The 23,370-nt window shown below is 45.0% G+C and overlaps 1 protein-coding gene and 1 long non-coding RNA gene across 4 annotated transcripts in view; one reads left to right on the forward strand and one right to left on the reverse strand.

The window, feature by feature from the left end:
• The window catches only part of TNMD (tenomodulin), a 29,092-nt gene extending 14,539 nt beyond the window's left edge, over positions 1–14,553 (reverse strand). For 2 of the 3 annotated variants that reach the window (XR_009463946.1, XM_006265998.4), the window contains exons 1-3: positions 14,408–14,551; positions 14,134–14,262; positions 1,144–1,284 (exon numbers count right to left, since the gene is read on the reverse strand). Coding sequence is in view for 2 of the 3 variants with exons in the window: in XM_006265998.4 (XP_006266060.1) it covers positions 1,144–1,284; positions 14,134–14,262; positions 14,408–14,455 (318 nt within the window). In the remaining variant the exon portion in view is untranslated. Of the gene's footprint in view, positions 1–1,143; positions 1,285–14,133; positions 14,263–14,407 lie in introns of all 3 variants that reach the window. The other variant, XM_014599246.3, reaches the window with a different exon arrangement.
• LOC132252147 (uncharacterized) lies at positions 1,283–13,133 on the forward strand. The gene is made up of 2 exons (XR_009463947.1): positions 1,283–5,378; positions 5,909–13,133. It is a non-coding gene; the product is annotated as an uncharacterized LOC132252147 (long non-coding RNA).
• Positions 14,554–23,370: the final 8,817 nt, after the last annotated feature.

Raw genomic sequence — 23,370 nt, forward strand, 5'->3', positions numbered from 1 at the left:
TAAGTAAATGCATGCAGACTATAATATGGCCATTATAAATCTATGGACGTCTAGCCTTCGATTTCTGCTAGACTAGCAGATGAAGATTTTACTATATGTTATTTCCCATGGATATTATATGTCACTGTCCAAAGTATAATTAGTTTTCCCAGTCTTAGCAAGTGCAGCCACCACAGGGCTTATGGAAGCAACAATCCAGGACTGCTCTTAGGATTTGATTTTACTGGACACTGAACATTGGATATACAGTAATCCAACAAAGTCCTTAAGCATGTGCGTCATTTTAAGCATCCAAGTAGCCCCATTGAAATTGAATCCTTCGGCAGTTAGTGAAGAATAATTATGCCATGGAAAGAATTCACCTGGGGGGAACAATGTGATTAGGAATAGGAAGCAGTGGTTAAAGTCCCTGAGAGCTTGCTCTGGCAATGAAAGTAATGGAAGACTTGGATTCTGTTTCTAGCTTTGATCTTCTTTCTGTGTGATGTTGGGCAGGTTTAAGCCTGTGCCTGCCCCAGTTTCTCTCTCTGTCTAATGGAGTAGTTATATCTACCTCTCAGGGTTATTCATCAGTTATTTCAAAATACATGAAGATAAAGGTCTCTAGATCCCAAATCTTATCCTTGGAGGTCCCCCATCCAATACTGTCTAGCCCAGCCCTGAAGTTTAATACCCAGTGCAGGAGGGCTACAGTACAAGGGGAAGCCCATTTGATTCTTCTCATGTCACTGGGACCAGAGCACCAATTACTTTTGCTTATAAGAAGCTGGGCCAAAACCACAGGTTCCTGAAATAAACCATCTGATGGTCATACTGTTATACGGGCAGGCAATTATTTCGGGTGGGGGGCCACTTACTGAGTTTTGGCAAGCCATTGAGGGCCGCATGACAGGCAGCCAGGGACAGATAAATATTAATTTACTACATTTTTAGGGGCCCCATGGGCTGGATAGAATGACCTGGTGGGCCACATCTGGCCCATGGGCCGCATTTTGCCCACCCCTGTTTTAGGAAGTAACTTTTTAAGCTATGCTGCATTCAAACTAATGGTACAGAGATAAAAGCACTCTTGTGTTGCGACCCACCCCTGTGCTTTCTAGTTATTCAGCTGTAGATGCTTTAGCAAAAAACAATTGTACTTACATTTTTAAAGTCATGTATTTCCAAGATTTCCTCACTACCATTCCCAGTTCTAAATGACTCGGTTCTAGTTAGAGGCTCGATCTCCATCAAAATAGTCTTCTTCTCACCATTGCTAAAGAATGTATGCTCCATGTCATATATCTAGGAGGATGAGTAAATAAATGGAGACTGATAGGTGCACCCCAATTCTTTTAGTTTTTACTGAATAAACTGTAGTTTTACAGTATGCTTGTGTAGTATTCTCTGAAGTAATTACAATGCTACTAAGCAATTAAGCCAAGGGGCCAGGTCATCTCTGTCTTCTAATGTGTGCTGGTTCTTTAACTGCTTCTTGGCTCACTTGGGGAAAAATCCTGCCCTGAATAGAGACAAAATACCCTGAATTTCCATGTTTACATTCCATTGAGACAGATGTAGGAAACCTAAGACAGAGATTGACCTCACTGGGAATCTTACTGGAGTCAGCAGCCCAGGATCAGGCCCTCAGTCTCTCTCTCTCTCTCTCTCTCTCTCTCTCTCTATATATATATATAATATTAGTATCATGCCCCATTGTTCAGATATGGATTTTGAACATCTCAATATTGGTCTTTCCCAATAGCAGATGGTGGGAGGAGGTAGATTTCAAGCCGTCCAGAGTTACACCATAATTGGAAGAGCAGAGCATACTTGTGCCCATCTAGTCAGTATCCAGATGCTGACAGTGTCTGGTACCAGCAGCTTCAAACCTAGGTGCAAGAAGTCCCAAGGTGAATAGTTATGGAGTAGCCTGCTCAGAGAGGAAGTTTCTCACTGGCTCTTCTAGTTGGCAGGTAGCTCATGTCCTGAAGTTTGAGGAGTTTCTCTCTTTTTAATGTGTTAAAGTTTGTTTCATGCCACTGTGGATGTTCCCATTCCCCCTCTCCAAGCATAATGTTTTGTTTAGAATACTGTTAAGCTCTTGGCCCCAGTAATATCTTGTGGCAGTGAGTTCCGTAGGTCAACTGTGCAATGCATGAGAGAGTTCCCTGCTGCTTGTGTTTTTAAATATTGTGTCTTTTACTTTGAAAGGTTCCCTGTTTAACAAGGGAGCTCAGTATTTACCCCCTTTTTTCCCTTGGGTGCAGCCCTAGAACATACTTCTCTCTTTGTTCTAACCCATCCTTGATTGCAAGGCTTGCTTCAAGGCTTCATTTTCCCCTTCTGTTCCCCAGAAGACAGGCTGTGTCAGGAAGGTGAAAGCAGGTTCAGGAAGAAAAAAATTAGTGTGCATGGGTGGTGAGGAAGTAAGGAGCAATTGTTGTTATTGTCTCTGTCTCTGTACAGTTAATGGTACCCATGCATTTTATTTAGTGAAATGTCTGCAGATTTAAATAAAGTAATGTCAGAGCAATAGTGTTTCTTTCATATTTAATACTCAAATGAGTGTTTAATCCCTCAGGTCCCCACTAGGGGCCTCTCCATACATTCTGGAACTCTGTCCGTGCATACTGCACCTTTTCTAAGGGTGGATTGCAGTGATGCAGGCTGGTCAAAAGCTAGTACAGACTAAAGTCTTCTCTGTGCTGTGCTGAGATACTCCATTCCAAGCTGACATAGGGGTGCTAAGTTTGGGAGTTAGATAACTCCTTTCTCTTTTTAGTGCAAGTGCTCTGGCTCTCAAGGGCAGGGGAGAGAGGACTCAGGAAACTGGCTAGCCCAGGCCCTGTGCTCCTAAGGGGAATCCAACCCATCCCTGAAGCAGGGGGTGTAGTGGAAGCCCAACATTTTGGGCCACCCCTGCCTCAAGGTCCTGTGTTGTGCAGATTGCTGCCAGAAGCTCTTAACAAGAATTCCACTGCACCCCTGCCCTCGGGAACCTGTGATGCCTCCTTTTTTCCCTCCGAAAGAGCCCTAAAAATTGCGCTCAAGTTATCCATATGGTTGGCATGTAATCAGGCTCTTGACAATCTAGACCTTTGTACTTGCAGTGCATACAATAAAGATACTAAATCAGCTTTTTTCTATGAAGTTTTTATTTTAGCATTTCAGTGCATTTAACCCTATGGATCCTTTGCTTGGTTATTTGATTCTGTTGGATTTTGGGATTGCAGTAGCAGTTGAGGAACTTTGCAGTGAGGGAGTTATTAATTTATATTCAGAGGGAAAGATCTGTTTTTCCTAAAGCAGAACCTGAAAACTCGGGGTTGGCTTAGAATCAATACAGCATTGTAATAAAATAACGTCTGCTAGGAAGGGTTCCCCTGCAGCAGGTGCAGAAACAGGAGCTCTGATTGCTGATGGATGTTTTGCTGCCACCAAGTCTGCTGATAGGAGCAAACCCATAGATGCATTCATTGCAACAGCAAACTTACATAGCAGGGAAGGCCTCGGAGTGAGGTATGTGCAGGTTGGCAGGGAGGGAGTTAATCTGTTTTACACTGGCTGTTGACTGCACCTAAGTGTCAGGGCTTGTATTGGGAGGAACAAGGCTGGGCTAGGCTAGATGCATGGATGTATTCAGTCCTCTCCCTGCTTCCCTCCCTTAGCCTTAGTAATGGAAGGCTGCATTCTCCAAAGTGCGGGGTGCAGCACCCTGAGGGATACTTGGTTGGCTCTGTATGAGGTGCTGAGGGCTGGAGTGGCAGGATCTCTAGGAACAAGGGTGCAGCTGATAGCATGCTTCCTCCTTCCTTTCTCCTTAGAGGTTGTGTGAAATTTGCCTGAAGCCAGTCCCCTTGTGCACCACAGCTTTGGCTGAGGAAGCTCTCACTTCGCTTGTGTTTGGCCTTTCAAGGGCTGGGCTCTCCTTTTCATTTTGTTTCAGCTCAGAGGGGTTTAAACTCCACCCAAGCTTGCAGCACCATTGCTAGCTACTGTTGATTTGTCTGTCCAGCCTGGAGGAAGACAAGAAGACTTTATAAGGAAAGGAATCATAGGCAAGATGGTCATTGCAGTGATCCAGTGGCTGAAGTTGCCGACTGGATAACAGAATACATGATTTTCTAAAAATTGGAGGCAGCACTGCATGTGAAGCTTTTGAAGAATGCACTGTTTGACCTGAGCAGTTAACTGCCACATAAGGCTTTGCTGGTGTTTCCATTAGGCAGATAAATTGTTGCTGAAGCAAGTGTTCTTCGGTGCTGTTCTATTTATTCATCAGAAACCAGAGGATCCTGTTTCCCTGGGCATGGTAGGATCAAACAACAAGAGCAGTTTCCTTTGCTCAGACTGTCCAACCTGCCTTTCCAAGAAATGCCCCCCCCCCACAGCAGGGATTCTCCAAAAACTCTTTCTTTTGATATTTGCAGCTTTCTCCTCAGGCAGACCATAGTACAAAGCAATTACTTAGCCTCTTTGCATTTCCAACCAGGTTCAAGTAAACCCCTCAGACCTACACAGCTGCTAAGGTTTCCCTGTGCAGTGAGGTGCCTTGGGCAATGGCTTCTGTTGACTCTAGTATCTCATTTTATAAGAGAGCCTAACTACTCCTTCCATTTATCTTGAAAAAAGAGGAGAGGAGCCCTAACGAGGTCTGTGATTATCTGTGGTTAAATTTATGAAGCAACTCTTTGATCTATAGCTTCCAACAGAACAGTAGGCCACATCTCTTGTACTTTTCCTGTACCAGGACACGAGAGAGCAGAGTTAACAGTGCATCACTGATACAGTTCCTACTACTCTTCACAGGTACCTGCTGCAGCTGCAGCTAGCTTTGGATGGTATGAGGAGCCCTCCCGTCTCTGTGGATGCCTGACCCTTGCTGGATGAATAGTGGCAGATGCTATTTGAAGCATAACGCTGATCCTACCAGAGCTGCCTTGGGGATTCTCTTTTCAGGATCAAACGATGCTTCACTAAAGAGAAGCTTTGAGTAAAGGGCTCAGTCAGAGACCAATGAAGAGATGACAGAGGTGCCTGGTTGAAAATGTGTTAATGACTTCAGCAGAGTGGCCAAGGGCTGGCAAAGCCCAATTCCCTTCTCATCCTGGGAGGCAGCCTCTCTGGCTCAGGTCTGAGACAAGTTGCGGGAGTGGTATCCGAGGAGCTTTACAGCTATTGGTGCTGTACTTCCCCTCTAGATAAAAGCAAGTATCTATCTCCAGGGCTGTCAGTTGGTACTTTTCATGATCTTTCAAATCTTTCTTTTTAACAAAAAAGACAGGCTGGCCTACGGACTGGCAACGGGCTGCAGAGCCCCTCCCTGTCAGGCAGATGACTTGATCCCCAGTGACAAAAGTCCACATCAGCCTGTGGTAGGCCAGGGCCTGTGTGAGGTGAGTTTGGAGGGTCTCAATTTATTTCCTGGTAGACACTTATACACACCACCACCAGCTGAACCTGGCATGGTGCTGGCAGCCTTGGCAGAGCCAGGCATTGGGTGATGATGTGTGGAAGCTTATACTGCACTGTTGTGTTGCCTCCAGGGTTGTCAAGTCAAATGTTGAGGCTGTTTATGGGGGTATGGCACTTGGGGAGTGCGGCCTTTCTCTGTGCTCACACCTTCTCATGGTTATGACATTAGCAGCAACAGGGTAGCTTCACAACGAAAGATATCAGTGCTGTTTTAAGACAGGTTTAATACCTTTCACCAGGCTGTGCAGTTCTGGCTCTAAACACATTCCTGGTTACAGGTATACAGCGCACCTATGATGCAAGGATTCTTAAACACTGAGGAGAAAAAAAAAGTCATTTGTTCAGCCATTTGCTTCATTGATAAGAGTATTAACTCAGAGTTCTTGTGAAACACTTTTCATCAGTAGATTTTAATGTACTTTAGGTCAGTATCATTCTTCCCATTTTACAGATGGAAAAACTGAGGCACAGAGTGAGGAAGTGGATTACCCGAGGTCACCCAGAAACCAATAGCAGAGCAGGGAATAGAATCTAAATGTGGTGAGTCCCAGGAAGATGCTATAACAAGTAGACAACTGTGTATCCTGCTTTAAAAAATGTAACTGTATTAAGAATATAATGCATCTCCTAGCTAATCATGACTATTTCTCCATAGCCAGCTTAGGGTTTTTGTTTTTTTTTTTTTTTAAATGAAGACATTAATAGATTTTATTGTATGGAAAAATTGGGTTAAAGGCTAGAAATTGTTGGTATGCTGCCTGTTTTGGCTGACGAACTACAGGCTGGGCTTTATATCAGCCATGGAAAAAATGCTGCAGCCCTACTTTAGAATCCCTCTCTATTTAAGAGGAATGCTTTTTTTCCCTGTAAGTATGGCCAGTAACCTACTTGGAGGCTTTGCTTAGCTGCATGCTATTTGAAGAAATGTGAACTTTTAAATTGGGTTAAAGGTACTGATAGTTTTGAGAATTGTCTTAGAATTTTAAAATCTGGTGCAGATGCAGCCCTTTGCATTGTGATGATCACCTTTTGTTAATTACCTTGTCATCTTTGTTCCATTAATGGAATGTTATTAATGGCTAAAGGCTCAGGTTAATTCAATGTTAATGTGTAAACTGGGAGTGTATGGTTCCTAAGGCATCCCACAAAGGGGAATAATTGGTTTATTACTACTTCTGTGCTTTTTTTGTCACACACAGGGAGCAGGATGGGATTTTTCTTTTTACTCTTAATGTATTTTTTTTTTTTAATATTAGAAATTCAAGCTTTGTCTGTCTTGATTTTCTTGGACGACTCTGTGGACAGCTGAAGAAATAGTTGTTTTGTAACTTCATAAGAGACAGAAACTGAAGAAACTGAGAGAAAAGGGCTGTTTAGTTGGCTGTTTAAAATGGAGTCTTTTTGTTGTTGCTTTTGTTAACACCAATCTTATGTACCTAAAGCTGCTGGGGGAAAAAAAGCTGTTTTTGTGAAAAAATAAAAAAACAAAAAACAACACCCCTCAACATCAAAAACCAAAACAAACTTCACTTTAGGGCCATTTTAAATTCTTCCAGCAAAATGAAAGAAGTCAAGAATCACTATTTCTACCATGAGGAAACAAGCAGGAAACTCCCTTTGTTTCTGAGGCTTTGATTTTGTATGCTAATTAAACAAAGGGCACAGGCCTTTGTACACGCCACATTTTTTGACCTTTCTTGCACTGCAGCAGCATGACTGTTTGCATGAGTGGGTTTTCCGGATGCTTTAAAAGTCTTTCTGGCACATTAAAGTGAAACTCCTCAGATGTAGTTTAGTTTGGCTTGCTGCGAATTAAAGCATCATGTCCATGGATTTGTTGTGTGTAAACACAATGGCACTAAAAGATGTGTAATGAGCCTCTTTGTCCACCAGATGGTGCTGTGACTTTTTTGTAGCTCACCCCTTCAAATTGCTTCGGCTTTCGAATTGCTTCCTCTTTTTTTCTTCTTGTGCCATTTGTTGGCTCTGTGCTCCCACATCTGCATGGTAGGGCATGGGGTGGCAGGCCCTGGACTGGGGGGCAGTGCTGGACTGTCCCGTTCTCCTGCGGTGCTGGCCAGGGACCAGGCTAAATTCACTTCAAAACCAAGTGCGTGCAAACACAGATGCGACACTCCAAAGTTTAATTTGTTTGAAAACCTAGTGGATGCAAACACTGATGCAACGCTCCAAAATAAACAAGTTTAAATTTTATAAACCTATTTAATTTAATGAAGATTAAACCCCATGGTGTGTACAGGTGCCCCTCTACCATGAGGAAACAAGCAAGAAGCCCTCTTTATTTCTCAGGCTTTGATTTTCTATCCTAATGAAACATAAAGGGTACAAGGACAACTTTTTCTTTTCTGGTCACTTTTATTTTAATAATTAAAAGATCAGGATATTTTCTCTCTCCCCTCCCAGGAACAACATGATTTAATAACTGCATCACAATATTAAATGGCCTCTATTGAATGCTTTTTAATATCTTTATTTTCTATTGTTTTTTCAGGGATAATTGCACGTAATATTCCCATCCCTGCTGGCATTCATCTATTTGCATTTGGTTAATGTTGTGTTTTCTTTTGCTTCACCCTTTGCTCTGTGTTTCTTAAACACCCCAAGCCAGGATGGTTTAGCTCTGTCATTTCTCTGTGCTTCAGTAGCAGTGCTGACCCCCTAGTGTGATAACCCTTTGGATGCTCTAGCAATACTTATTCCTCAATGTAGTCTTAATCTGCCAGTCAGCAGAATATACTTTTTCAAAGGATTAACAGCTTGTGCTCCCTTTAGTTGAGAGGCATCATATATTGAGAGGAACAATAGAGACTTTATAAAGTCCTGGCAGCATCACAGAAGTGTGTGGATGTTTGATGATAAGAAAATAAACGTTTATTTTCTTGTCAGGATAGAGTGACTCTGCTCAGCCTGAGTGGTGTGACACCATCCTTCTAAATGTACATTCTGCTTTGAAAACCTGGTCTTAGGACACAGGTATGAACTCTGGAGGGGGGTTTCTTTTTTTACAGATAACTTAAGACATCTCAGCTAATCCTGTTCCTGTGGAGTTCCACTGGCCATGTATGTCTAGGGATGGAGCTTCTAGCACCATCACCCACATAGGACTATCTTTATCTCCTGGGCTTCTCCTGGATCAGCACAGTTCTTTCTGTACATCAGGCAAGCGTCCAAAAAGGTCACATCTAAGACAGTGTGGATTCATGTATTACTGCTGAGAGGCGACCCAGAGACACAATCAATAGCTTCATCACTTGTCCTCAAAACCTTCACCGTACCTTTTTTTTTAAGGTCATCCTGGCTACTAGACAGAAGGTCTGATATGTTTTTGTCTTAGGTCTCCTTGAGTATAGGAAAGATGCTTTCAGCTTTACAGCAGCAGCTGAGACAAGGGGGTTCTAGAGGCAGTTGTGGCCAGAGTAGGGGCAAGATGCAGTAGTTCAAAAGAGGCTGAGTTGTGGCGGACTTGCATCTGGTGATTATGCACCTCATTACATCCCCCCTAACAGTACCTAAGCAGGAGCAGGAATTAGGGCAACCATCTATTGTAGCAGAGAGCGATCCCTAAAAGGGAGGAAGACAAACTGCTCCCCTCTGTGTCTGTCCGAGCCTCTGCAGAGACAGACACATCCCAGAAGCACCTCGTGTTATTGTTGAGGCAAGAGTTGACTGACTAGGTGAGAGCTCCCTTGATTCCACACTGTTAGGCTGGTGGCCCTAGGAGATCAGTATACCAGCCTTGCTGAGCTGAAGTCATGCTGCATGCTAAGAGTTATTCCTCTCAAGGCAGGGAAAAGAAAAAGGAGCCAAACTTTCCTCAGCCAGTAGCAGAAGCATTGTGTCCGACCAAATGTTATATCAGAGCTCTTAGCTGAACTCTAAAATAAACCTACTCCTTGGCAAAGGGTCTGTGTGGGATCTGAATGGAATGAAAATATCTTCACCAGATGTATGCTCAGAATAAAGGCTGTTGATTTTAAACAGATGCAGTCAAGTAAAATAATAGAAAAAGCAAGACCAGGCTTCTAAGTAACCCCAGGCTGGCAAGAGCTTTTCAGGTGCCCACACAAGTGATGCAAGTGTCACATGTTAAGTGCTACCCTGGTTTCTCACATTGCTTTTAAAACAATGTCTTCTACCAGCTAGTCTAGCAACCTCCCATCAGAGACTTTCCTTGGGTCAGACAGCATTCTACTGAGCTGGCCAGTATCTCTTTTGGGATTTTCTCTGTGACGATGGGGTGAGAGGACTAAAGCAAGTACAAAGTGCCTTGTTGGCAAAGCAGCTAGGGTTCCTTCTTGGGCTGTCTAAAGGGGCTGAGCTTACAAGGCAGTGGGTATGCGCTGACTTTGCCTAAGGCTTACACTGGTGAGTGTTTTCGAAGTTGGAGATGAGGACTTATGTCTGACTGAGTAGAAGTACAAAGCCATCTGCAAGTTGGACTGAGGGCACTTTTACATGTGTTCTGGGGGGGTGGGGGTGGCGCTTTAATCAGAGTGGTTCTGAGAGCTGCTCTAATTAAAGCACCACAGTGTCTTGTGTATTAGCATATCCCTGCTTCAAAATGGTGGTGGGGGTGCTTGAACTAGAGCTCATTTGACAAGCTTTACTTCAAGCGCTCCTTCCGCCATTTTGAAGTGCAGAGGCACCAATACACGAGAGACAGGAGGCTGCTGGAACATGGTAACTACCATGCTCTAACAGATTAGATTAATTGAAGTGCATTGGAACAGCACATGGGAGCAGCCTTCACACTCGTGTACGAGCACCCGAGTGCAACCCTGGCTTTCTCTGGGCAGGAGCACAGTCATGGAAGTTATGGAATCATCATTATCTGAGAGAATGTCTCATGCTTAACCCTTCCCACAAAAGAGCAAGGAGACAGCACTAAATAGTTTCTGGCCTGGAGGTTATGATACTTGCTGAAGAGATGGGAGAGGTGAATTAGGGCCATAGACTGGCTAGGGTAAAGGGGACTTCCTGTTGTGTAAATTGTAATTTACATTAAATGCATTGCAATTATATTTTCAAAGAGGGACCTAATCCAAATGTAATCTGGGTACACCCAAGGGTGTGCCCTATTCTCAATTGGATGGGACAGGTAGGCAGGAGGTGGGTACTGTGAGAGGGATGCCAGAATTTTGAGCAGATCTCTCTTTCCTCTATAGAGTTAGCCCAAGCCCAAAGTTCTTAACTATATACAATTTATTGAATTACCAACATATATAAAACTCTTTAAGATAGACATAATTACAGATATAAATACAAATATACCTATAAAGGTCTATTAACTGGAGGAAGTCAGCCCTAGGGAGGGCATTCGGGTAACTACCTGTGCCTCAGGCCCAGAAGAGGGGTGGATCCCAGGACAGTCAATCGAGCAAGTTTATACCACAAGTGAGTTAGCTAATAAAGACATCCTTACAGAGTCCATTATACAGAATTAATACACCCAACTATTTATAAACACCAACAATAACAATAGATACCAAATAAGAAATATAACCATACCAGATATTAGACGCCCTATCTGAGTTCCAACCGCTTGGTCCCTCAAATGGGATAGGGTCTTCTCCCCCTAGGCCCACTCCCCGCCAGGGTCCCTTGCCTGGGGGCACCTCCCCTGTGGGACCCGGGTTCCCGGTAACTCACAGTCCTTCCTCTGGGGGTTGTCAGTCTGGCCTCTGGGTCCCCACACCGTCTCAGGCCTCCTGGAGCCGTTGGCTTCAAGTTGAGGGTTCTTCCCTCTGGGCCCTGGGCCCCACATTGGGCACCCAAAGAGCTCCTATGGGAGCCGAGCCCTCGCTGACTCCAGTTCCTCAGCCTCACACCATGGGTCTTTTCCCTTCCTGGGCCCTGCTCAGGGCACCAGGGCTCTTAATGCTGAGCCACACTGCAGGGCTCTAGTTATGTGGCCTAGAGCCAAGGCTAACTTGAGGGCTGACTCTCTGTGTGTCAACCTATGCACCATGGGGGGCCCAAGCAGCCTTGAGCTGCTCCCAGGGCTGGCTCTCCACGCGCCACTCGCGTACCTCCCTGCCCAGCTGCCTGCCAGAGTTACGGGCCTGAGCCTCTCTGCTGTAGCTCCCAAGGCCCGGGCCTGTGCACCGCCCTGTGTACCATGGAACCTGTTGGCCCTCCGGGGCTGCAGGCTCAAGCCACCACTCACGGCTCCTAGAGCCCTAGCTCCGTGTGCCGAAATGCGCACCGTGACACCCAGCCACCCGCTGGGGTTTCAGGCTCGAACTGCCACTTGCGACTCCCAAAGCCTGGACTCTGTGCACCAAACTGTGCACCGTGATGGGCCTGAGCAATCTCACACTGCTCCCAGGGTTGGGTCTCTGTGCACGATCCTCAGGTGCCATCCACAGCCCGAGTTGTCTCGCACCGCTCCCAAGGCTGCTCCTTCAGTAGTGGCTTCAGGAGCCTTGGGCCTATTGCCTGCTGGGGAAGAGCTCCCCAGCTTTTCTCAATGTATCTCTTCCCCAGCCTGTTGAGCAGGCTCCCTTTTTATACTTTTGAGGGGCTCCATCCCCAAAGTCCTCTGGACCTGGCTGGTGCAGTTCCAATCCAGGTCCAGTTGCTTCTTGCCCCCTCCCTTTGGAAAAGGGTGGGGCATTGCTTCTCTTCTGCTGTCTTCGGATTGGTGGGCGGGCTCCACCAATCAAACAGCAGACCCTTGATTCTGGGACTCAACCCAAGCTCTGAGAAGGTAAGCCTGCTACACTAACATATAGGAGAATTCCTACCTCTCTGTTTATCTATATTTTTCCTGTTTGTAAAACTTGTATTGTTTTAAAAAATAAGGGCATCTCTACATGTGCTCCAGGATGGAGCGGGGGATGCTTTAGTTATAGTGGCTCTAAGAGCTGCTCCAATGAAAGCACCCACAGCATCATGTGTATTCAGCATCCCATACTTCAAAATGGCAGCGGGGGTGCTTTGACTAAAGCTTATTCAACGAGCTTTAGTTTAAGCACCCCTGCCACCATTTTGAAATGCAGGGATGCTGAATACATGTGAATCGGAGGCTGCTGGAAGGTGCTAATTAGCATGCATCAGAGCAGAGTCTGTCACATGTATAGATGCCCTAAGATTTGTAAGCTTCATGCATCAGAGTATATGCTGGTCAGGAAAGAATGTTACTGCACAGTTGTGGAATCAGAAAAAAATAAATGCCTTAAACTTTGATCATACAAGTTATAAGATGACATAACCGCTTTGTGGGGAATTGCTGGCTCTGTACAGTAGAACAGATAAGGGAAAGTGTTTGTTCTTTGTAACTCCTCTGCAACTGCTTCGCTCACCGCGGCCTTGAAGATAGCAGAGAAAAAAAAAAGTATGTACAACTCTGATTTCCAGGTGCAAGAAGGGAGTGCTATTTCTCGCTTTGTGAAGTAACCTCGTCTCCCCCATAGTTCCCATCCTGATAACAGCAAAGCAGTATGAGCTAATGTTTGTTTGTAGCTGCTTTTCCTAGCAAACTCCACTATATGATCACGTGAGTTGTAAGCGACTGTTAAAAAGTATATAAACCTCCTAATTTTGCTCTTGTGGGGGGACCCCTTCCAAGTGCTTGGGAATTCCATGTCACTTTAGAGTCCCCCCTACAGCTGTAGTTTCATTTGAATAAAAGCTTCTGCTGACCTGACCTAAAAGTATGCTGCGTGTGTTTCCACGACACAGTGAAGTAGAGCTAGCATCAAGGGCTAAAAAATGGGTGTTTAGGCCTTCATTTAAAGCATCTGGCATTGGCCACTGCTGTGGATAGGAACTGAAACTGTGTAGGTCACAGAAAATTGTGATGCTGTTGTATGTCTTGCGTTCCTAATTGGCAGCATAGGAAAATGGTGTGAGAAGGAATTGGGTTGGGAGGGAAGGCAGCCAGCCAGTCCCAAGTTCTTTGGTTCCACAACAAATGGCTTTTAAGGCATTGCTATTTGAACACCTAATCAAACTGCAAACGTATGCCCGAGCATGATATTTCCATAGAGGTGGAATTACCCAGCGGAACTGAAAAATACTGGGCCAGAAGAGCCAGAGTTACACCAGGGGCTATTTTGGCCTTTGATTAAACTATACTTAAATCTACCTTGCACTACTCTAGACGTAACGCACGTAAGAGTTCTGCAGGTTTGGGAATCTGAAAAAACCTAATGCAGTGCAGTTAGCAGAAACCCCTCCTCCAGGAGAAAATTTGTCTCACCATCCCTTCATATTGCAGACACATTAAAGTAAGAAATATAATCCATGACAATCAATCACTGCAGTATTCTGGCTTTCTCTCCTTTTTATGTGGTGACATAATGACTTTTCCCTCAGTCTCTGGCAAGATAATTGAAATAAAATGGAAAATATTTTCTTACTTGTCATAAAATTTGCTGCTGGTGACATTAAGTAACTTTAACTCTTTATGGAAAAGATCCCATCCCCTGTGATTATCAACTCTGAAAAGAATACATTGTCTAAATAACCCCATGTAAACTATAAAAAAGAGCACTGATTTTTTTGGTGTAATAAAATCTTTAACACAATCTTGCCTAGATTTTTAGGTGTGGAATTAGCAGTTCTGATGGGTGGAAACTAATAGAGTGATTGCTGGATCTTAGTATGCAAAAACAGTACTCTAAAATACTGGATCACAGGATATTTACTCACTTTTTTAGGCGTTGAGTTCCAGAAATATCTGACACCAAAAAATATCAGAATAAGAAAAATCACCAGTATGCAGAGCAGTCCACAGATCTTGCATCTTTTGCAGATCTTTCTTGTCTTAGTTGATTCTGCCTAAGTAATTACAAAATAACAATATCAAGTGGTTTGCTTACCGTTCCAAGGAATGGTGAAAACATATGTATGTCAGACTGCTATTATGTCCTAAGTAATAAATATATGGGAAATTCTGTTTTGGTAAAGAAAATCATTAACTTACATCTAGAAAGTGACAGTCCTCAGGTTTCTCCTGAGAATTCTTTTCCATGATCTCTAAGTGAAAATTTCTTCTTTCACTGTGTGGAGACGACGGAGAGACCACTTCTGAGGTGGAGCTACAAATGCTTTGGGCTGTACAAGCCAGCAGGGAGAAATTCTCTGTTACTATGACTCCAGTGTGACATGCTTAAGCCAGCTTTACTATAGGAGGCTATAGTGCATCAGCTTAAGTGTAAATGTTTGCTGGCACTGAAGGGTATAAGGGCAAGTGGTTGCCTTATGGACTAGAAGAGTGACTGAGGGCAAGATCAAATGCAGCAGCTTTCACTGCTCCTGCAGCATCTGAGCATTTTATACATTTACTGAAACTAGAGAGAAGTAATTCCTGGCCCCTTCACTCCCCTCTGCCCCTTCACACCCTCTGCTTTCTTTTCTTGTCTATTTTTCCCAGCAGTATATCCCATCAGATATTCATTAAGTGCCTTAATGCAGACAGTTCTCCTTTATTACTCCCTCATGCCTAACACCTGGGTGGATGAAATGAGCATGCCCTTGCCACAGCCCTACTGGAGAGGCACTGAAGTGTACCTGCTACTTGGGGATCCTTCATCTGACAGCACAAGGGTCACACACATTTCTGGTGTAAGAAGATGATGGAATTCCCCTGACTTCAAAGGGCATGGATTTACCTCAGGGCTGAACATCAGTGCAAACCTAAAGATGGAGTTCACCTTAGCAGTGTGCATGGAACACTCCTCCTGCCTAGAATTTGGAGGCGCAGCTAACCTGTGCACTTATTTTGTCTTCATTGTGGAATCTCCTTGGCACTCCTTGGTTCCCAGACCATATCCTGGCAGACTGGTGAAGTCCCACCATGCTGCAAGTGATGATCTTACAGGAGGATGCTTTGGGGGATTTTCTCAGTGAAGCACACAAAAGCTCCACAGGAGAGGAATGCTGTAAAAGGGCGTGGCTACTCTGCCCCCAGGTGTGCCAGGAGGTGATGCTGGGAGAACACACCCTGCTCCCTATGCACCCAATGCTGAAAAAAAATATAATGTGGCCAACAGTTTGATGTCTGCCCAGGGCACATCCAGTGTCAATCTTGTTCTTAGGTGTTCTGATAGAGCAGCATTTTTTTGGTATTTGAGGCACATGGAATAGGAGTAAGTATGTGGGGAGGGGTGTTTTTACTGTGTTACTGCTTAGGGAGGGCAGAGACAGTGCAGATGGGCCCAAGGAGTTTACTGAATGCCCTCTGTGTTGGTTAGAAATCTGTACTTTGGCTAATCAGGACTAGAGCTCTTTTATTATGTACTCCTTATATTTGGAACCTGCTTTGCATTTTCCAATGGGAAGGTCAGACTACAAAGATGTAGTCAGCAGTTTTTGGATGAAATTCTTTGGTCAGAAAAATTGATTTGTCAAAACTGAAACTTTCATAGGATTTTAGCAGTTCTGATAACTTTTCTTATGTTCAGGATGGACTTTCTGGTCAAAACAAAAGAGAATCCCCCATGTGAGAACAGGTTAGGCAGTCATGTGGGAAGTGGGAAACCCAGGTAGGTACAAGTCCCTGCTTTGCCTGCTTCAGACCCAGGGTTTGACTAACTTTCTAACTGTTCTCTCTAACTACCAGGCTATTGCCTATCTGGATTTCTTACCCGTTGGTTTTTTCTTTTTTTGGATTTGTCCCAATGCAGGAGAAGAAAATACATGACATTTTCAAAAGCATGCAAGGTAAAAAAACTGTTTTTTCATATATGCACGAACTAGTTGTTCACATGCTATAAGGCAGGGGTGGGCAAAATGCAGCCCATGGGCCAGATGCGGCCTGCCAGGCCATTCTATCTGGCTTGTGGGGCCGCTAAAAATTTTAGAAAATTAATATGTATCTGCCCCTGGCTGCCTGTCATGTGGCCCTCAATGGCTTGCCAAAACTCAGGAAGCAGCCCTCTGCCTGAAATAATTGCCTGCCCCTGCTATGAGGGATGCATACTGAACATACACCATAGAAATGCAAGCATCAGCACCTGCAGCAGGGATCAAGTCTGCCACAGCCTTTTTGATATGGTGTTTGTCATTTGTACTTCAGGAAAATCTTAGAGCGAAGAGTAAGCAGTTGTCTGGTCTAGATCCTGGCACTAAGCACTAGTATGCCCACATGCATCCAGCCAATTGACTGCATTCAGAATGGGAACTGAAGTTATTTTATCTTACCTTGGCTTTATTTCTTCATTATCCTGGATTGGAAAGTGTTCTAGTGACAGAACTGCTGCTCATGAATGCTGAAGGATCCTTTATGCACTGGTCACAGCAGCTTTAATACTAAACCGCTTAGTTTCTCACTGTACTGAGTCCTTTCCTAGAATATTGTTTCAGTTCAGGTTCTGTCTTTGCAGATAGCCTGTTCTAGTAAGCCCAGGATAGTGTGTACCAGGTTCTAGGGCCAGTGCTGCCTTTTTATCAAAACTTTCTATAGGAAGCAATAACTGCATAAATGAGTAAAGCTGTGTCAGTTGTTCCTGAGTCCTATAGGTGCCTACTGCTGCTCCTTACCTGGGAGGAGGAAAAGGAGTTTTTCCTTCTCTTGCATAGGGGAAAGCATAGGGATGTCAGCCTCCAGCAAAATCTGTGCTTTGTACCCAAAATGTGGTGCCCTTCCTCACCACTAGTTGAGAGCCTGCCCCTCCAGCTATGCCTTTCATACCTATACCTTTCTCATCTCTAGTTAGCCCTTTTCTGTTACTGATGGGCACGTGCCTCATAATGCCATTGAGGAGCTGTTTTCTCCAAGCAGAAACAGTTCATGTTTGTGAAGGGCTGTAAGTGCTCCCAGTGTGTTGTTAAAGATGAAGGTTCCATGCTGAGGCTCCAAGATGTACAGAAGAGAAAAATGTGTAGCCTGGGAAAGAGGGCTATGATGGCTTAGTTTAATCATCTTCCCTCCTCCTTGAAATTCTGGGTTGTCTTAATGGCTGTGAGGGCTTCTACCATAATATAGACAGCTCTGGGCAGTTATAAGAGTCACAACAGCATCCCCCAAACTATGTTTTCAGCAGTACAGCTGTCCAGAATATCTAAATTACTGTCCACTGTGACTGTCCTACCACATCTCTTTCAGGCCCAGACATCACCTATATGCCAGTGCTTTCATGTGGGTTCTGAGAGGCCAGTGATGCACTGGCTGTACTTGGGTCTATTTTGCTGCTTAGACCCTTTATTATATGTTCAGAATCCATTAGTACTTTTCAATGTGTAATTCAGTCTCATAGGGTTGAATGGGGAAGGTGTGACCTACTTTCTAGTTGTGTGTCCTTTAAGGGTGGCTTCAGGGCCTCATACTTTCTTTCTCTCAGTTCTACTCTCTTTTCCATAATTTTTGGAATGTGGCCCTGACCTAATAATTCTGTTTTCCTTGGGATCCGTATTTTTTCCAGAACTGTAAAATAATTTCAACATGGTGCTTAAAACCTGACAGGATATTCCAGATTGTTGCAGGGCACTTAGTGCACCTGTCACTTCTAGAGGAAAGGCTGAGGAAGAAGCCTGCGGGTGTAGCAGGGGCCAATTAGAAAGTCACTTGACCAGAAGGTGGCTGGGTCCAGCCCAGGGCCTTAGCTGGTCAAGGAGTCTAGCCCTGAGAGTCATGGAGAGAGGAGCTCCTGGGCAGCAGGGCTGCAGCCAGGCTCCTGGGTAACATCGGAGCTGGGGTAATCAATTCCAGAGGTCTGAGGAAGGGACTAAGGGAGGAGGAGGTCCCAATAGGCCTGGGAGCGGGGCAAAGGAAGGACAAAGAGGCCTGGGAGATAGGGCTAGAGAGCCCATAGCCTGGAGAGGGGCAGGAGAGAGCAGAGAGTCAAGAAGCAAGAGCCAGGAGCCAAGTCGGCAGGCCCGGAAGCGTTTAAGTTGGCAGGCCCGGATGAGCTCCATCTGAGGGTACTGAAGGCATTGGCTGACATCATTGCACAGCCACTGGCGGGAATATTTGAACACTCATGGTGTACAGGCCAGGTCCCGGAGGACTGGAAAAGGGCCAACGTGGTCCCCATTTTCAAGAAGGGGAGGAAGGAGGACCCAGGCAACTATAGGCCAGTCAGTCTCACCTCCATCCTTGGCAAAGTCTTTGAAAAAATTATCAAGGCTCACATTTGCAAGAGCCCGGCAGGAAAAATTATGCTGAGGGAAAACCAGCGTGGGTTTGTAGCAGGTAGATCATGCCTGACTAATCTAGTCTCTTTTTATGACCAGGTTACAAAACACCTGGACGCAGGAGTAGGGGTTGACATTGTTTACTTAGACTTCAGGAAGGCCTTCAATATGGTATCCCACACCATACTGGTGAACAAGTTAAGAGGCTGTGACTTGGATGACTACGCAGTCCGGTGGGTGGCGAATTGGCTAGAGGGTCGTACCCAGAGACTCGTAGTGGATGGGTCGGTATTGACCTGGAAGGGTGTGGGCAGTGGGGTCCCGCAGGGCTCGGTCCTTGGACCAATACTCTTCAATGTCTTCATCAGCGACTTGGACAAGGGAGTGAAGTGTACTCTGTCCAACTTTGCGGATGACACAAAACTGTGGGGAGAAGTGGACACACCGGAGGGCAGGGAACAACTACAAGCAGACCTGGACAGGTTGGACATATGGGCAGAAAACAACAGAATGCAATTCAACAAGGAGAAATGCAAAGTCCCCAAGGAGACTGGCCATGGACATGATTGGTAATATCTGTGAGGCATGGGCGTGGTGTAAGAGGTGCCTGGAGCCAGGTTATAAGCCCTTACGGCAAAGTAGAGACACCATACCAACATGATGTTGGGGATCCCTGGGTCAGCTCCCTTTCAAAAGATCTAAGAATAAGGTGTGGCAAGTGAGGAGAAGGGGAGCAAGCCAGAGGAGTGAAGGCAGAGCGAGGGACTGAGTGGCTATCAGGGGGCATTGCAGCCACCCCTGGGTGAGTGCTTGTTACACAGATAAATCAGAACAGAGCAGAAGTCAAGTAAATGAATGGTTTGTACACTTGACGGAGAGAGGTGTGTAAGGAGGGGTTGTGTACTAGCATATAAATAGCTCATGGACCATGTGTACAGTCAAACCTGTCTTTACAATCTTTCTTAGTGTTGTCATTAAAAAACATCATTACTTTGCTTTAATTAACATTACTGTCATGCTCACCCCATTTTAAGGACAGGAAATACTATAAATATAATTCACCAAGTGAATGAAGCATTATTATTTTATTACTGTTACATGGTAAATGTCAGGTTTTTTAATGGCAACCACTGTAGGTCCAACATGACTCGGGCATCTGAATTAGTGTCAAGAGGTGAACAACTCACAAGTCTGGGAGTTAATAAAGAACAATAAATATCAGTTCCTCCCTGTTCTTGGAGAGGTACTAGGAAAGGAACTGGCGGGTAGAAGCCAGTGGTGATCAGGAGACTGGTGGAAGTGGGAGGTTGGTGGGACTCAGTGCATGTCACAGAGTGCCAAGTGCTATCTGCTACCTGGCGAGGTAGGGAAACATAAACAATGGGTCTCACCGATGGTCTGACCTAGGATAGCCATTGTCCCTGTAGCTTTGTCAGCAGAGACCCCTAGTGGAGTTGCAGTGTATGTCCATGGAAAGAGTTTTTCTGTTCGTGCAGCTACAAAGGATGTATTGTACACTGCTCTGGCAAGAGCCCTGTTCCTTTGGCACAGCCTCAGCCACACCAGGGGTTTTGCTGACTTGGCTATGTCAGATAGGTAATGCTATTTTTTTCACACTCTTAGCTGATGCAACAGTGTCAGTGGGACATTGCAGCACAGACCTGGTCCTATATAGATGCAAGTATCTCTTTTCTGTCAAAAAGAGAATGGAGTAGGTCCTTAGTGGATAAGTGTGTGGACCCAAAGTGAATAGAGAAATGTCAGTTTACAAATGCTGAGGATGTTGCCCACAGCTAGTGACTTAGTGGAGCCAGAGGCTCCTTCAATTGGTTATGCCAATCTGTTAGGTCTGGAAGCATTATGGTGAGGAGGCCACCAGTACTAGTGTACTGCTATGTGGTGAATCGTATCAGACACCAGGCCTGTCCTAGCACCCTCCAACCAACAGATGCTTGACTCATGATGGTACTACAGTAGTTGTCTTTAAAAATTGACATTTACCTTGTCTAAATGTCCTAGCAACTGTAGACAGTGCAAGGTTTGAGAAGCTTCTTTTTACCACCTAAGTGGCAGTATCCAGAAACACCCACTGGAAAGAGAGCTGTGTGATTGTTGGCATGAGGTTTAACTTTGTTCTTCTTCTGAAATTACATGCCAGATCTGTGTGAGCCAAACCAGCAGGTGGGCTGGAGAGATCTGAAGCAGAATGTCTTGTGTGTTTGTATTTGTATTGGCAGAGAAATCAATGCTGAACTTTGTGGACTTCAGGAAGAATTCTATTTTCCACCCCCATCATCAGCTAAGGACTTTGAATTTCCTTTGCTAAGGAATGCTTGCTGTTTGGAACAAATGAGCTTTTCTGAGTGAGGTGATCAGAGAGATCCAATAAAACAGAGATCCAACTTATGGACTTCCCAAACAGTGAGTTGGATTATTTTTTTAACTATGTTTTAAATTATGGATTTCTATGAACAAAATACCTTATGTGACCAAAATTGCATTCATATCAACAGCCATGTTGATTTAGGGGATCATATCAACAGCCATTCTTTTCAGGGGATGCACAGAGTGGGGGGAGATGGTATTGATGGCAGCAGTCCCCAGAGGAACAGCTTCAGGCACTGCTGGAGTAGCTAGGCAGGTGCAGAGTGCCAGACAGGGGTGGAGAGAATTTATCTCCTTACACTGGGGGATCTCACAGAACACTTGCATCAATCTTGCGGCATACCCTGTAAGAATCACTTTCTTAAGCTTTCTCTGCCTCCTGCTACATCAAAGGACAGAACCCAATATGCTTTGGAAAATGTATCGCATCTGTAACCCAGCCTGACTCCTTAGTAAAATCTGTGTCTGGAAACATCATGCTAAGACATCCCTTCCAGGCTTTGACTGGGATTTATATGTAACATAAGAAAACATGCTTCAGGGAGAGCTGAACAGGTCACCCCAAAGCAGGAGGGCCTGGGCAATAACCCACAGCAGAAGAGCCATGATTAATAGGGTGCTCTTTGTTCTAATGAAATGCTCATTAAGGTCAGTGGCAGCATCTATGAGCAGCACTAAACTGGAATGATGGAGGCAGTAAAACTAAAAATGAGCTGTAATATTAATGTGGATAGTAAATTAATCGGGTGCTTTCATGGAGTAAATCACCCTGTTGACCATAAAAAGCAGCTCCTATTGGCTTTATCATAGGGTTTAATGTCTAGCTAATATCTCTGCACTTTATTCTCTTTAACAGGGAAGGGAAAAGCCAATGCAGAACAAAAGGAGATTGGTTATCCACCAATGGGCAAAGTCTCTTTTTTTTCTTCCTTCTTGCAAATGAAGGGCTGAGTAAGGGATTGAGTCATCATCAGGCCCAGGGAGAGGTAGGAGGGGGTAAGTCTGGTACTGAAAGCCTGAGTGCCTGCAATATGGTTTTTGCTTTGGCAGTAAGGCAATTTTTATGACTGGGAGGCAGTAAGGAAGCTTATAATGGGTTTCATGGGGATTCCCATGAAGCCCATTGCTAGTAGGAAGGCCTTTTAAGGGTACTGAATCAAGCCAAAGAAACTGATCTTGTTCCCTTAGCTCAATGGGAAAGACCTGGATGTCTGGGGAATGGAACTGGTGAAAATGGTTCCCCATGGGATGAGGGATACAGGAAAGCAAGCCAGGCAGCAGCTGCTGGCCATCAAGCCCGAGATCTTTGGCATGTGCCTGTGGCCACTTGACATGGTCAGCACTTGTCTCTTTCCCCGCATCCCTGTCCCCTGGTGTATCACTCATAGTTAAGGACACAGTGATGGATGTCCCTAGAAAAGAGCCTTGTGTTGCCCAGGTAACATGGCACAAACTTTGCTGAGCATGGCCAGGTCTCTGACTTAACAGTCAGTGATTCATGGTACAACTGAAGGGATCTGCTTGCCAGGGCTCCACAGAAGGCTGGTAGTGTCGCTACTGATACGTCCCAGTGGTCTGTCTCCTGCTTGTGGAGACCATTTGGGTTATGCCTGAACTTGCCCCATCCCTGTGACAGTAGATTGAGAGCAGTGGGTGGTGGCTGATGTGTCCTGTGACATTTTGTCTTCTCTAGAGGAGGCAGGTCATGCAGACTTTTCTGTCCTCTTCATTCTGGGTGCCACGGGGTCATTGGCACAGGGCTAAGTTGTTTTGGGAGTTAGTTTTTTGGCATAGATGCTTGCTCCTCTGTTCTAAGCTGGGTCCTCATTGCTCAGCCTTTTTTTGAACTGTGGGCTTGAGTTAGGAGGACTGGACTGTAGTCCCAGATTTCCTAAAAGCTGGGGATGCTGGCTATGGAGTCACACTTAACAAATCCTCTCTTGCTTTAAAGCTATATCAGTCACCCTTTTCTCACCCCATTGTCCCATATGCTCTTCTGTTTACTTCTTTGCTTCCCTTGGTCATGTGTCTAAATAGGCTGACTTCTCCCTGAGAATGGATGTTCTCTCTGGTGGATGTTGTGAGAACAGCTTGGGATGTGCACAGTCTCTGAGTAGGGCCAAGGTGTCATTCCTAGGTGTAGAGAGGTTTGGTGTAAGCACAGATCTGGGTGGTGGGAACTCTTACAATCCCTGGTCTGACACTGACTCCCTCTTGGGCCTAAGACCAGGCACATTATTGCTTCACTTCATTTCCCTCGCGTACAATTGTAGTCAGAGCCAATTTTCTTTTACCCACCTCACCAGGGTGTAGTGAGGATGATTAATCAAGCACTAGGCGTTGTTGCTACTCCCTGGACAACGATACAAAGAAATTATATTAGGCGTATTCATGCTGTCTTGAATAACAAAGGGCTGCAACTTACTA

Source organism: Alligator mississippiensis, chromosome 8, assembly GCF_030867095.1.
Source record: "Alligator mississippiensis isolate rAllMis1 chromosome 8, rAllMis1, whole genome shotgun sequence".
Classification (NCBI taxonomy): Eukaryota; Metazoa; Chordata; order Crocodylia; family Alligatoridae; genus Alligator; species Alligator mississippiensis.